Source organism: Canis lupus, chromosome 7 (genome assembly GCF_003254725.2).
Source record: "Canis lupus dingo isolate Sandy chromosome 7, ASM325472v2, whole genome shotgun sequence".
Taxonomy (NCBI): domain Eukaryota; kingdom Metazoa; phylum Chordata; class Mammalia; order Carnivora; family Canidae; genus Canis; species Canis lupus.
Genome location: NC_064249.1, coordinates 21,419,125 through 21,433,784, shown reverse-complemented (window position 1 = coordinate 21,433,784; position 14,660 = coordinate 21,419,125). Strand labels below are relative to the sequence as shown.

The window sequence follows — 14,660 nt, the reverse complement described above, 5'->3', positions numbered from 1 at the left end:
CATTGGGTACTATTATCATCCCCATGTAAGCAGGCCCTTTCTTGCTGGAGCGAAAAGAATGAGCAAAAGAAAAATCCTTGCTGAAAAGAACAAACACTTAGAAGTCATTCTTCTGTCTCTTCCCCCAGGTGATCTGAAAAAACCCACTGTAAAACAGATCTATGGAGAGAAAAAGTGTTCGAGAGACTAGCAAATACCTAACTAACTTCAGTGGGTCAAGCATGGTGGTTGATATGTGTTCAGATATTCTCCCTCCTGTAATTTTCACAATAACTCTATTGGTGAGCCATCAAAATGCCCACAAAGAGGAAAACCTGACATTCTGAGATAGGAAAACCTGACATTCTGAGATTAAGAAGGCCAAGTCCACAGAGCAGTAAGGAGCAGACTCTGGATTAACCCGTGATAGAAGCCCACATCTGTGTTTTCTGGTTGCCATGCTTTTCCCACTCATTCCAAGTAACTAAAGACTGGCCTTTTACTGGATGCCACAATGTGAGGAAACTCAAACACTAAGATCAAATACTTAGTGTTTGCACCAAGATGTGCATTGGCATATCACCTCTGACTTCTCAGTTTTCTCACCTAAAGCAGGGAGCATTTAGCTAACTCTACCATCGCAGGGAGACCCAATGGACCGTAAATTGATTACATCATTTCCTGCTTCATGACATGGTGCAATTTCATAGCTGTGCACAGCCATTCAGCTGAATTGTGAGCACTCTGTGTTCCCATATAGCCAGTGGGCTTTACGATGGGGCATGAAACTCATCATTTCTCTTTTCTTTTCTAAGAATTGTCCCCAAGCAAGAAGAACAAAAAAAGCAAAAATGTGGAGTCCATTTTCATTAAAACTAGGTGTCAGCAAAAACTCAACCTCGAAATATAAGAAAAAGCTGCCAGAAGTAGTAGAGATTGAAAAGAGGTGAGTTCAGGAGGAAGCAGAGAGAGAACTCCAGAAGGAAAAGATCCCACAGTCATCTCCGCTGGCCTGGGAAGAATCAAAGCCTACACAGATACCCACTGAACACTCTTAATCATGCAGAAAATGCCAGGTAGCCTGCAGCATGGCCCTGGCCCCTCCACATCACAAACCTACCACAAACAGCTGGCCCAGGGAAGACTTGACTCCTGTCAAGTAATATGCACAAAATCTGTACAAATTCATTATACAGATAAAAGAAGGGCAGTAACATGGAAAAATAAATGGAAGCTAGAAAGAATACTCGCTGGAAAACTGTTACCACAAAATGAATAAAGAAGTATCACCAAACATTTCATCATGAATTTAAGTAAAATAACGAAACAATTTCTTATGAAGCAAGGACCTAAAGCTGAGTTATAAGAGCCCAAGAAAGAGACTATGGACAACAGGAAGAGGTAAATGTGACCTTCAGAACTCAGGGAAGAAGTGGAAGAAAAGTCAAAGAAATCAAGACGAAAATGGCAAGAGCACAAAAATGAAGAGACATTGATGAAAAAACAGTAAGGGATACACAGGATGGAAATAAGAAAAGAAGGACAAGAAGAAAGAGAGGGAGGGAAGGAGGAAGGAAAGAAAACAAAAAAGTGTTTTTAATTAAAGAGAAAAAGACATATAATCTGCATTTGTATGTGTACATATTCATAGATATATGAAAGTGTACGTACATGGAATTCCTGAAAGAAAACCAGAACATGGAACAAAACAAATATTGAAGATAGATATAATTCAAGAAAACTTTCCTGAACTGCACAATATGAATGTAGATATCAAAAGAGCATGCTTTGCGCCAAGAAAAATGACTGTCCCAGACAGTCAACACTAAGAGACATCCCAGTAAAGTTATTGACTTCCAGGATAAAGAAGGATTCTTTGGGGCAAAAAGATCAAGTCTGTTTTCATAGGAAAACCATCAAACTGGTCTGGGACTTCTGAGCTCTATCCAACTCTAGACAGCATGTAAAATCGAATATATCCAGCTTTGCCAGCTCAGTGCACGGTGGTGGGAAAGAAGGGCAACCTAGCTCTGGGAAGCCTGGGAACGCTGGGCTCTCTCGCTATCCATGCATGCAAAGCAGGCAGCCGTGCTTTGGAATCAGACAGACCTGAGCCAGTCCTGGCTCCGCTTCTCCAAGCTCTGTGATCTCGGGTCATTTTACACCTTTGCACCTGTTTCCACATCTGCAAAATGGTGATAAGAATTCCTACCTCTGTGCATTAACTGAAACGATATGAAGCAAAGTGCTCAGCACAGGGCCAAGTGCACGATAAGTGATTAACAAACAATTATTATTTATTTTTAGTTTAAAGTCATCACCCCTTGGGACACCTGGGTGGCTCAGTTCGTTGAGAGTCTGACTCCTGATTTCAGGCAGGTCATGATCTCAAGGTGGTGAGATCGAGCCCTGCATCAGGCTCTGCACTCAGGGGGAGTCTGCTTAAGATTCTCTCTCTCTCTCTCCCCCACCCACCCCCCAAAAAAAGTTTAAAATAAAAATCGCTAAAGTCATCACCTCATTCCCAAGCGCTCCCCACCCTCTAATGCCCTAGGATGCTGGGGTATTGAAGGAGTACCGTGGCTGCTTGGGGGATCCTCCCCGACATGAACTGGAAGAGGGTCTGCAGGGGGTCGTTGGAAGCCAGCGTGCTGGTGAAGCTGCAGAGAGAGAGGTGACCGTTAATGGTGGCCAAGCCAAGAGGCCTTTTACCTCTTGCCAGTGGGGCAAAACTCCCATACATTTCTATTTGATTTCAGCAGCTTCTTTTGGAACATGGATTTCTCTTTGCTTGTCAGTTGTGCCTCTGCTACATCCCATTTCTGGGGGGCTTGGCAAGATCTTCATTCCACCATACACCCCACATTGAGCTCACTGTTGGGGGTTACTTCCTGATCTTTGGCACTGACACCCTAACTCTGGAGTAACCATTTCTCTAGGCTTTCTTTGTCATGGAAATGATACCCCAACATTTCATAGATCCCTGGAGAACCCCAGCATTTAACCCAAACCTCCCCTCTGTGGGGCCCCCTGCCCAGCAGATCACCCACTCTGACTTCTACTCCTTTGAAGCAGCCCCCTCGTGCCCTGCCCACAGCTCTCAGAGCTGGTTGCTCTGGCTCAAGACGAGCCTGGTTCTGCAGTGCTTTTCCTCACAAGCACTAAATAGCCATTTCCAGTAACCAAAGAGGCGTAGAACAGGGACCAGAAATGATCCTGCTGATGACAAACCGTGGGATATGCTTAACAAGGATATAATAAGCTCTATCGCTGATTTGAGATTTAAGCACACTCAGTAAGAGAGATTTTTCACAATTCACTGGGCCCCATCAAAAATCAATGGCCCAAGGCAAAAAACTATAGCAGAGATGTATGCTCTAACGTGGGGTTGTGGGATGTTCATTTCCAAAACCCAAAGGAAAATCATCCCTCAGAACACGGTCTTTTATTTAATAGCACCCTTGTCTTGGGAGCTCGGAGTGCTTTTCATAATAAAACTCCAGTGCTCCTCACCAGGCTGAGCATAATGAAATGCGCAGAGGCGCTCCTAGTCCTGCGAAGACTGAGGACTGGGGTAGAAAAGAGAATCCATGGATGCCAGGGTGCAGAAGGGGAGTGTGACAGCCTTGAAGGGAGGTGTGATCTTCCCAGCCAACTGCCCGACAGCCAATTTATGGCCAATTTAAACTTGAGTTAAAGCTGAGAGCTTCACAGCTTCACAGCTTCAACCAACACAGGAAGATGAACATTTTGAGGGACTGTCCTTCTCACTGTCTGATCCAAGCCTGCCTCTTACAGGAGGGCCCCCCAGCCCTCCTTACCTCCCCCCTACATCTGTCCCTGCTCTCCCATGGATCTGGCTACAGCCCAACGGGCTTACTCAGAAACCCTTCTCCAGCGCCCCTACACCCAGCTTCTCCACGTAATCCTTCTTGTTCCAAACCTCTGGCCATGTAGTCAACCTCCCATCCTGTGTCGTCCCCGTCTCGGTGTGCCAGCATCTCTGACCAAACATCCCTTCAATCTCATCATGTCCCTCTGCCCTAGATGAAGGCTGCTGCCTCCAATTCCCAGTCCTATGAAACTGTTCCTAGCACAGCTTCCTGTTTCCCCATATCCTTACCTTCCTCTCAGCACCCACATTCCCCACTGCAAGACTAAACAGTAGACAGCTCCTAACTAAGCCCCTGTCAGTTCACCAGAAGGGGTCACCTATTCCCTCACCTATGGAACTATCTAGAATAGCCTCTCCCAAAGAGAACTGCCAGATTGTAGAAACCTATGGAATTTTTGGAAACTCACACTCTGAGAAATATTATTAAAATGTTTATTTAGCAAGGCAGGTAGAAAGAATGTGTCTATGTCTAGGTTATAAGAACCTAGAGGAGGGATATCCTACATCTGGGTCAGAAAAGAGAAATTGGAAGGATGCTTGGTGTAAGGGTTTCCCTGATCATCCTGCATTTCTCCCCACCACCCCCTCCCTTGGGGGTTGGAGGAAAAGTCTCTGCTCCAATGGTCTCCTTTGTCAGCGCCCAGCTCACTCACCCACTCATAACCCAGCTGTAGGTCCTTGGGTCCATCTTGCTGGCAAGGAACAAAGCGTGGCCCCACAAGTGGTTCTTCATGGCCCACTCCAAGGCTTCCTGAAAACAAAAACATGTCACATTCAATACAACGGTGTTTGGGTACTGCTACCCCTGAGCCACAGAGGCTAGGCTTCCAGGGGACCCAGAGCCTCATCTGCGAGTGGAACAAAAAGCAGGGGGTAAATGGGCTCCAACTGGCACATATTTCTGAAATGTCCCTTCTCCAGCCCTCACTTAATCAAACCCATTATGCTATTAGCTGCCCCTCAAACAGTTTCCAGTTAGCCTTATCTCTTTAGCGGATATCACACGATGCTTTTATGAACCTAAACACCTCACCCCAAGGTCTGAGCCTCAAAATACAGGCAGCAAGATGATATTTGTGGGGGCACAGTTTCTTTTTTGCAACTGTGGCAGATATTGCTCGTTCCCCACCAAAACGTGCTCCCCTTCTTGACCTGCATTTTGCCACCTCCCTTGCACCTGCAAGTGGCTGAGTTCCGAGGCTGTGGAACAGGAATGGAAGTGATGTGTGCCACTTCCACAGTCTGGCTCGTAGAAACCCCTCGCCTAGTCCTCCACACCCTTTTCCCCATCTGGATGGTTGGATTGAAGATGCTCAGATGGTACAGCCTCCTCCATGCTGATTGCTTGAACTACTACTCCATGGAGGAGGCATGCCCCCCTGTTCCATTCACCCGCCCAGGACTCCCATGTGAATAGAAAGAAGCTGCTACTATGTTTAGGACAGTATGCATAGTGGTTAACCTGCTCCACCTAATAGTATAACTAATTGCTTGTTAACTATCAAGTGTTTGTTAACTACCAAATTCATATGCCAAATTAATAACACCATTAACTTGGTGAGATCAGTTAGAAGCTGCAAATTTTAACATAGACATACCAGACACACCCACACTCATCTTTTCATTCAATTTTCAGAATTATTTAGTAAGAGCTTAATTTATATTTGAGGTTTTGACCTGGTATTAATAATTTCCTTAGTCCTCAAAAATAATGTGATTTCTGGACAGGAAGTCACTAATGAGGTAACTCCACCTCCAGGTGCAAATTTCTTTGATCATCTCAGTATCTCCCACACTATCTTATTTCAAGAAAGAGAACAAATTTAAACAACCACCATTAGGAAGTTCAGCCTCACATCTGCTACAAGGAAAAATGACATTGAGTTACTCTTTTCATATGTTTCATATTTCACAACAGTATTTTTAAAGGGAATTACTAATAATTGGTTGGGAATCATGACTTTGTTCAAAAATTTGCATCTCCAAAAATATAATTTAAGAATAAGTGAAGAAATTGAGAAATTACATTGATATTAATCTCACACAGTGCCAGAAACAAGGCACCAGTCAAATATTGATAAAGATATGAGAGATATTTTGGTCTCCAGCTCATGAGCCACTCTCAACTCCCAGAATACTCTTTCTATCCCCTGCTTACCTTTGGGTCCAAGGAAACAAGTGGTGTAGGGGATGATTGGAGCCCGAGCTCAGACATCAGGCTGCTTTATTACTCAGTAACTTTCCTCATTTGCAAGTACATAAAACAAGACAGGGCAGCCTGGGTGGCTTGGTGGTTTAGCTGCTGCCTTCAGCCCAGGGTGTGATCCTGAAGACTCAGGATCAGGTCCCACGTAAGGCTCCCTGCATGGATCCTGCTTCTCCCTCTGCCTATGTCTCTGTCTCTCATGAATAAATAAATAAAAATCTTAAAAAAAAAAAAAAGAACTTAACCTACAGGGCCTCTGTGAAGATAAATGAGATGATACATGTAAGATGGTAAGGAAGTGCCTGATACATAGAAATTATTTTTTAAATATTTGCTTTTGTTATTGTTATGTTATTATTTAATCTTTCTTAAGGAAAGAGATTATTACTGATTTATCTCTGTGTCCCCCACTGGATCCAATGCCTTAGGAGTAGTGGCTGCACAATAAATGTTTACTGAACAAATAAATCATTGCTGAAATTGTAGGTCCCTACTATTTAGTGAACAGGAGATGGCTATCATATGATCCCATTGATCTTCACTGAGTTTCATGTCTTGTACTCATTCAAAATATAACATCACTGAGGTGCCTGAGTGGCTCAGTAGATCAAGTGCTTGACTTCAACTCAGATCATAATCTCAAGGTCCTGGGATCAAGCCCCACATTGGGCTCTCCACTCAGTGAGGAGTCTGCTTGTCCTTCTCCCTCTGTCCCTTCCCCACTCGTACTCCCTAAAATAAATAGATAAAATTTTTTAAAAATAAATAAAATATAACATCACATACAAATAAAATAAGATTAAAGATTCAAATGTAAAGGTGAAGCTACAAAAGTACTTGAACTTTATTTTCAAAATTTAATTTTGAAGTAGGAAAGCCTTTCTAAATATCACCCCAAAAAAGTAGTTTTATAGAGAAAGTCCTTAAAAAGTAAGGAGCTCCTACAAATCAATAAATTGGAGATAAAAAATCCAACATAAAAATGTAGAAAATCTATGACAAAAAAATTCACAGACTATAAGATATTAGATTTCACTTATAATAAGAGAAATGAAAATAACTACACTAAATTATATTTTTTTAACCTCTCAGATTGGCACATATTAAAAGCTTGGAAACACTAAGTTGGTGAGAGTGGAGAAATTGGCACTCTCAAATATTGCTGGTAGAGTAATTGGCACAACCTCTAAAAAGGTAATTTGTCACTATTTCTCACAATTCCAAGCCATATACCCTTTGACTCAACACTTCCACTTCCAGAAACTATTCTAGAAATCATAGGTATATTCTCTTATACAACAAAATGACATTGGTTGTTACTACAGTGTTACTTGTAATTGCAAAAGACTGTAAATCATCTATATGTCAATCTATCAAGGCTTAGTTAAATTAATTACATTTATCTTTAGGAATCTATGGAGCTGTAAAAAATAATGAAGGTAGTATTTACATGTTATAAGGAGCAGGGGTCAGGAAAATATAGCCTAAAGACCAAATTCAGCCCACTGCCTATTTTAGTATAGACCACCAACTAAGGATAACTTTTCCTGTTTTTAAAGGATTGGGGAAAAAAATTTTAAAAAAGAATATTTCATTATACACGAAAATTATATGTAATTCAAAATCTATGTCCATAAATAAAACACAGCCATATCCATTCATTTACATATCATCTGTGGCTGCTTTTACTCGACAATAGCAGAATTAAGCTGTTGCAACAGAGACTCTCTGACCTACAAAACCAAATACATTTACTGTCTGGGCACCTGTCTGGCTCAGTCTGAAGGACATCTGACTCTTGATCTCAGGGTTGTGAGCTCAAGCCCCACATTGGGTGTAGAGATTATTTAAATCAATAAAATTTAAAATATATATATAATATAATATATAATTTTATATATATATAACATATAATATATTAATATAATATATAATATATGTAATATATAAAATATAATATATAATATAATAGTATATGCAATATACTATTATATTATATATATCATGGGTGTAGAGACTACTTAAAATGATACCCAATGATATTTGTATATCAAATCATCACATCATACACACTAAATATCCCAGAATTTTTTCAAATACATCTCAAATAAATTTTTTGAATAAATAATATAAAGATTATTATTGTCTAATTTACATATCAAAAAATAAACAAGGCATCACTTCATCTGTTGAATTGAAGTATTCAATATTGGTAGGCATACATTAGCTATAGCTGGTGGGGACACTATTGGAAACAAACTTTCTGGTAGCTAATTTAGTGCATATGTAAAGAACTTTTACAAGTTTAACCCATAGTTCCATTCTAGGTATTTATCCTAAAAATTAAGAAGATAAGTCAAAGATTTATATAACAAGATGTTCAAAATGTATAATTTATAATGGGTGACAGCATTGTAGATAGCCTATATATTCAAAAACAGTGAATTAGATAAATAAAATATTATAATTCATATGGTGAAACATTTTTTAAATGGTACATTTTAATGCCATGGGAGTATTACATCATATAATCTTAAGTGAACAAATAGAAATAATTTTATATGTAATTTAATTTATTTGTAATATATATGCATGGAAAAATGCCAAAAGTAAATATATCAAGATATTAACAGATGTTATCTTTTTTAAGGATCTATTTATTTGAGAGACAGAGCACAAGTGGGAGGAGGGGCAGAAGGAGAAGCAGACTTTCCACTGAGCAGGGAGCTGGATGCAGGGCTCAATCCCAGGATCCTGAGATCATGACCTGAGCTGAAGGCAGATACTTAACTGACTGAGCCTCCCAGGTGACCCTAACAGATGTTATCTTTAAATGGCAAAACTATATAATTTTTTTCCTTGTACCTTTCTGAACGTCTCAAGTGCTATAAAATGGATGAATGTTACTCATTATAATTGGAGGTGGGAGCCTGGTTACTTCTTAAAAACAAGCCTGGAGGGGCCACACTTGCCTTCTTCCTTCCGTAGTAGAGCAGTTTAGTGAATTTCTCTACGATCTGTGCAGGTGTCTCCACGCTGGGGGGAACCTCCCCAGTGAGCAGGTTTGGGGTCCCTGAGCTCAGCACAGGCCAATCCTCATCGGTCAGGTTGATGAGGTTAGCCACCGGCGGCTGCCTCTTATACTTCTCCAGCTTCTTGCAGTCTTGCATCAGCAGCTCAGCGATGTCAGACCCCACCATGGACTGAAAGGCAAAGAGGGTCATCCTGAGGGAGAATCCTATTGCCCTCATGGTGGCAGCCCAGGCGCCGATGCACCTGCCTTCTCCGTGAGGAGGCCAACATGCAAACACAAGACCGTCCTTTCTTGAATTGTTGTTACTTCAAACTTCGGCTTCACTCTCATGATATGTTCTGCCTTCTGGGAGCCACAGAGATGACCAGAAATACACATACCTTTGTAGGTGTATCATGTGGTTCATACAGTAACCCCAAAACTGCACAATAACCCCAGGCCAGTGGAGAAGGACAGGGAAAAGGTTATCAATAGCAAATGGGGTTAACATCTGAGCAACTTTTTCCCTTAGGGACATCTGTTGCTTCTTTGACATTATCTTTTACGATCATGCCGTAAGCCGAATCTTCTCTATCCAGGGAAGACTTAAATTTCAATGCAGCCTGCACCTGCCCACCTGTCAGAGCCGTAATACTTTACCCCATTCTGCCGACAAAGGAGAACCAACAATTGCCACAGTAGAGCTGAATCTCTGCTCCTTTGTGTCTCTGATTTTCGGCTCTGAGCTGCTTTCTGCTGGCAAAATGTCATGATGTCCACCTTGTGTACATCCTCCCTAAGGAGAGATTTCAGGGAGCAAAGAGTGAATGGCATACTCTTTACCTGCACAGGACCACAGGCTCCTGCATTGTGAGGGTGCTAGCAGAAGCCGGGGGGCGGGGGGTGGCTGAGAGAGAAGCCTGAGTCTGTAGTTTCCTTGTAGAACAGGAAGGGACCTCAGAGAGTCTCTCATTCTCCCTCTCCCTTTTATAGATGAAGAAACTGAGGCCCAGGGATGGCATAGGGCAGTAGGCCAGAGACTTCGGAGTCAGACAACCCTGGGTTTAAATCCAGCCTGCCACTTCTCAGCTTATGTAAGGCTCTTATCCCATCTGAACCTCTGCTTTTCCCCCTAAAATAGGGATAATGAAAGAAAGAAAGACCCCACCACCATATAAAAGGAATTAGCAAATGTTATAGTGTATACTAAAGTGCTCGATAAATGGGTAATATTGTTTGCTCCAGGTCATGCAATAAATTAGGTCAGCCCCCTAGTGTCCACACCCCCAGCTTGGTGCTCTACCCCACATCCGAATGCCTGCATAAGAGATTCAATGCTCTTACTTGAAGAAACTGTCATAATACTATGGGTTTTTCTTGGAGGGGAAAGTTTCAGGATAAGAATAAGTTTATAGAGTAGCGATGATATACATACAGCTTTCTTACACTTAAAGCAGATGGAGAGGTGTTACATAAAGAGAGCCCTAAGGCTGAGGGAGGACTAACTGATCTGTCCACCATGGGACCTCTACTTAGTAGGATGCTCCGGCCAAGGACCGGGTCCTCTGACTCCCACCAGGACTCTCTCCAGGGTAACATGTCCTGAATATCCATCAGAAATGGGACTAGGACATTTCTATGACTTAGAATATTGAATCACTCAACTTGTATGTATGTATGCATGTATGTATATACACACATATATATAACAAATATGTATTGATGTTTATTATAATAATGTCATTTATTGTTCTCTTCCATTGTTACCAATTAAATAATACTGTTTGCTAAAAAGAAAAAGAAATGGGACTAGGAAATTAAAAGCGGAATCCCTGGGTGGCGCAGCGGTTTGGTGCCTGCCTTTGGCCCAGGGCGCGATCCTGGAGACCCAGGATTGAATCCCACGTCCGGCTCCCGGTGCATGGAGCCTGCTTCTCCCTCTGCCTGTGTCTCTGCCTCTCTCTCTCTCTCTCTCTCTCTCTCTCTCTCTCTCTCTCTCTCTGTGACTATCATAAATAAATAAAAATTTAAAAAAAAAATTAAAAGCAATACTAGCTCAATCCTGCAGAGGGCAGACTTGCACACCATCCAGGAACACACACCGCGCTATTTCTCCAGAAAATGGCAAGAATCATTTTCCCACTCTGATCCGCTTGTCTATAATTTTCCAGGCTGTGCACCACCTTTCTACCAGTATCTATTCAGTACTCAGAATACAAAAACCTCCTACTCTGTAGCTCCTGCAAAATAGAACTGTCTTCAGATTTTTAATCTTAATTTTTCTTTCTGCCCCTCGACTCTCCATTTGCTTGTCAAAAGAGATCAGGCCACATTTGTCTCTATCTTGTTGCACAGAGTATTCTACTCCACAGGGGATAGATATTTTCTTTCAAGGAAGCCAAGAGCAAATCCCCAAAATGCTGATCTGGGCAGGCAGATTTTGTAGATTCAAAAGCCCTCACTTGGCAGGTCTTAAGATAATTTACCTGATCAGGGGTCCTGAGAAAGTTCTCAGCTCCTCTTGCTCCTCAGAATAATTAAGAATAATCTGGAATGAAAAAATCAGATTTGGCGTTCGAGACCACGTCCACCCAATGCCCCTGTCAGTGAAGTCCAATATCAGAACCCGTGGCTGTGGTCCTGGGATGTGGCTCCGTGCTTTGTGGAGAACACAGGAGGTTTAAAGTGGGTTCTCCGGTTGCTGAAAGTGAGCCAATAGCATCTCAGAAGAAACTTAAATCTAGTATCACTTCTTTGAGAGAAGACTCCTACCCTTTCCTTCACAATACATGCCCCAATCCACGGAGTGCATGGCCCAGTTCCCCACAAGAGCATCCCATTCCCGGAGATGCCCAGGCTCAGGCAAAGCGAAACAAAGCCAAGTGCCAGCTTTCTGCAACACAGAATCTTGTTTACCTCCATGCTGTGCAGTTCAACTAGGGCCGTCTGTCCATCTCTGGGGGAGCTGGGACTCACATAGACCAGCTGACCTCCTGGCCCAAAACTCACAGGCACATGAGGGATGTAGAATTTCATGGGCTCCTTAGGACCTGCTGCCGAGACATTCTCTGACCAATAGACACAGGGGGACCTGTTAGCATTACTGCTACTACTTATCTTTAGAAGTACACCACAGACATGTTTCTACCCAAATTCCACCTGGGCAAGATAAGACTCTGGGTGGGTGGGGTAATTAAAAGAAGCCTACGCTCCAAGTCAGAGTTAAGCCTCTCAGAATATGTTAAAATACAAGGTAAGGATTCAATGGTTTGGTCCAAATGGTAAGGCACCAGGCCCAGAATCCCCCATGATGGCAAGAGACCGGGGATTCTGGCTCTCATAACCCCAGTACTCATGACATGTGTCCTACATCCAAACAAAACAACCTTGCTTTGTGGCCTGCCTTTGCTTTATCAAACTGACTCTGGTCTTCACTTTCTTCACCTGTTACATTAAAGTATTTCTGGATGTCTCCTCTCCCAGCCTGACCCTGATGGCTAGAAGCAGTGTTCCCTTCTAAGAATTGCCTATGATGCAATCTCTAGTACAAGAGAAAAGGTAAAAATAGAGCCAAAACGGCCTCTCTGCCCAGGAGACTTGCATAAGTAAATGAGGCAGGCAATGATCCACTCTTGGAAGTACAGAGGAAGGGTGACTTTCCAAGAGGTTGCCAACTAGCCCTCTTCTCACCAGACTTAACCAGTTGCTCAGATCACTTCAGTACCTACCAGCCTGAACTGGACTCCAAGCTGCTGGTGCCATGGGGTTGTACAGCTCAGAGGCATCTCCTATATACTGACTGAGCTCGTAGGTGCTGGAGGTGAGGCCAGACTCATGCTGCTGGAGAAGGTTGGACTCGTCGGCCAGTGGTGGCTGGAAGTTAAAGATAATGAAAACACACGGGAAGAATCAGAAGCACTTTCAGACAGATGGACCTCCCATGTGTTCCTTCAAAGCAACAAAATCAAAACTTTCAAATAAATACATCTAATGTGGATGTGTTGCAGGGAACAGAAGTGCGCATTTGATCAATGAATGATGGCCTAGTGAAAAGGGTGTAGGGGATCCCTGGGTGGCTCAGTGGTTTAGCGCCTGCCTATGGCCCAGGGTGTGATCCTGGAGACCCAGAATTCAGTCCCACGTCGGGCTCCCTGCATGGAGCCTGCTTCTGCTTCTCCCTCTGCCTGTGTCTCTGCCTCTCTCTCTCTCTCTCTCTCTCTCTCTCTGTGTCTCTCATGAATAAATAAATAAAATCATTTAAAAAAAAAAAAAGAAGAAGAAGAAAGAAAAGGGTATAGCACAGAGGTCAGGGGACCTGAATTCAAATCCCAGCTTTGTTGGGATACCCAGCTGGCTCAGTGAGTAGAGCATGTGACTCTTGATCTTGGGGTTATGAGTTCAAGCATCACTCTGGGTGTAGGGATGACTTAAAAATAAAATAAATCTTCAAATCCCAGCTCTGTCAATACCTGCTGTGACCTTGGAAAAATGATTTAAGCTGTCTGAGCTCAGGACTCCCATCTGTAATATAATCATATTCGTCGGGACTCCTGGATGGCTGAGCGGTTAAGCTCTACTTTCAACTCAGGGCGTGATCTTGGAGTTCAGGGATCAAGTTCCACATCAGGCTCCCTGAGAGGAGCCTGCTTCTCCCTCTCCCTCTGCCTATGTTTCTCTCTCTCTTTGTGTCTGTCATGAATAAATAAATAAAATCTTTGAAAAAATCATCATATTTGTCCTATAGATTTCAAGTACTTACTCATGTATTCATTCACCATTATTTAATGAGCACCTACTATGCTCCAGGCACTGTGCTTTCCCTGGGGACACAGGTGTACAAGAAATTCATGGAACTTATATCCCAGGAGGATGAAACAATAGATGCAAAGCTGTAAAGGGCTGTTCTCATGTCTGGCTGCTGTTCCTATGGGCATATGTTACATAGCATGTGCCCTGCCCTGTTAAGTGCTAGGTATACAGAAGAAAATGTTCTCAAAAAGCAGACAGATCTCATCATGGAAACAAAATTAATATAAGACTATCAAAAATCAAGAGCTTGTCTCAGCAGTATTTTTACCACTTTTCCATAAACCTGAAATTATTCTCAAATTAAAAATTTATTTTAAAAAATTTAAGAACTCCATTTTGTGGCCTGGCTGGTATACCCAGTAGGATTTCAGAGGAGAGAGTTGGAAGAGTCGAGAAAGGTTTCAACTCTGCTTTTCAGACCTGAATTGAAAGATTCCAGCAATTCCTCACTCCCTGAATAAACTAAATTGCCAGTCCCCTGGAGTACTGGTGACAGCCTCTCCTTTTGCTCAGCACCTCAGAGTGACTTGGGTGACACTTCCTGGTCCAGCCAATTTGACAAAAATGCAAAAGGGACAGATCGGGGCCCCAGACCCGTAGATTGAAACAGGAAGGCAGGAAAAGGGGGAGGCTCTGCAGAGAGGGGCAGATGGAACCTCTCAGACTGCTGGTCACCGGACACCCCCCTCCCAAGGGCCCCCTGCCCTGCCACAGCTTCGGTGTCAGTTGTGATGTACTGTCACAGCCCACCAGCCCCC

The 14,660-nt window shown here is 42.7% G+C and overlaps 1 protein-coding gene across 5 annotated transcripts in view; it reads right to left on the bottom strand.

The window, feature by feature from the left end:
- Positions 1–14,660, bottom strand: part of SEC16B (SEC16 homolog B, endoplasmic reticulum export factor) — a 56,410-nt gene that overhangs the window by 19,905 nt on the left and 21,845 nt on the right. For all 5 annotated transcript variants that reach the window (XM_049112211.1, XM_049112210.1, XM_049112208.1 and 2 more), the window contains 7 exons: positions 12,822–12,966; positions 12,010–12,161; positions 11,580–11,641; positions 9,754–9,889; positions 9,049–9,283; positions 4,528–4,621; positions 2,558–2,639 (listed from right to left, as the gene is read on the bottom strand). In XM_049112211.1, coding sequence (XP_048968168.1) covers positions 2,558–2,639; positions 4,528–4,621; positions 9,049–9,283; positions 9,754–9,889; positions 11,580–11,641; positions 12,010–12,161; positions 12,822–12,966 — 906 coding nt within the window. The remainder of the gene's footprint in view (positions 1–2,557; positions 2,640–4,527; positions 4,622–9,048; positions 9,284–9,753; positions 9,890–11,579; positions 11,642–12,009; positions 12,162–12,821; positions 12,967–14,660) is intronic.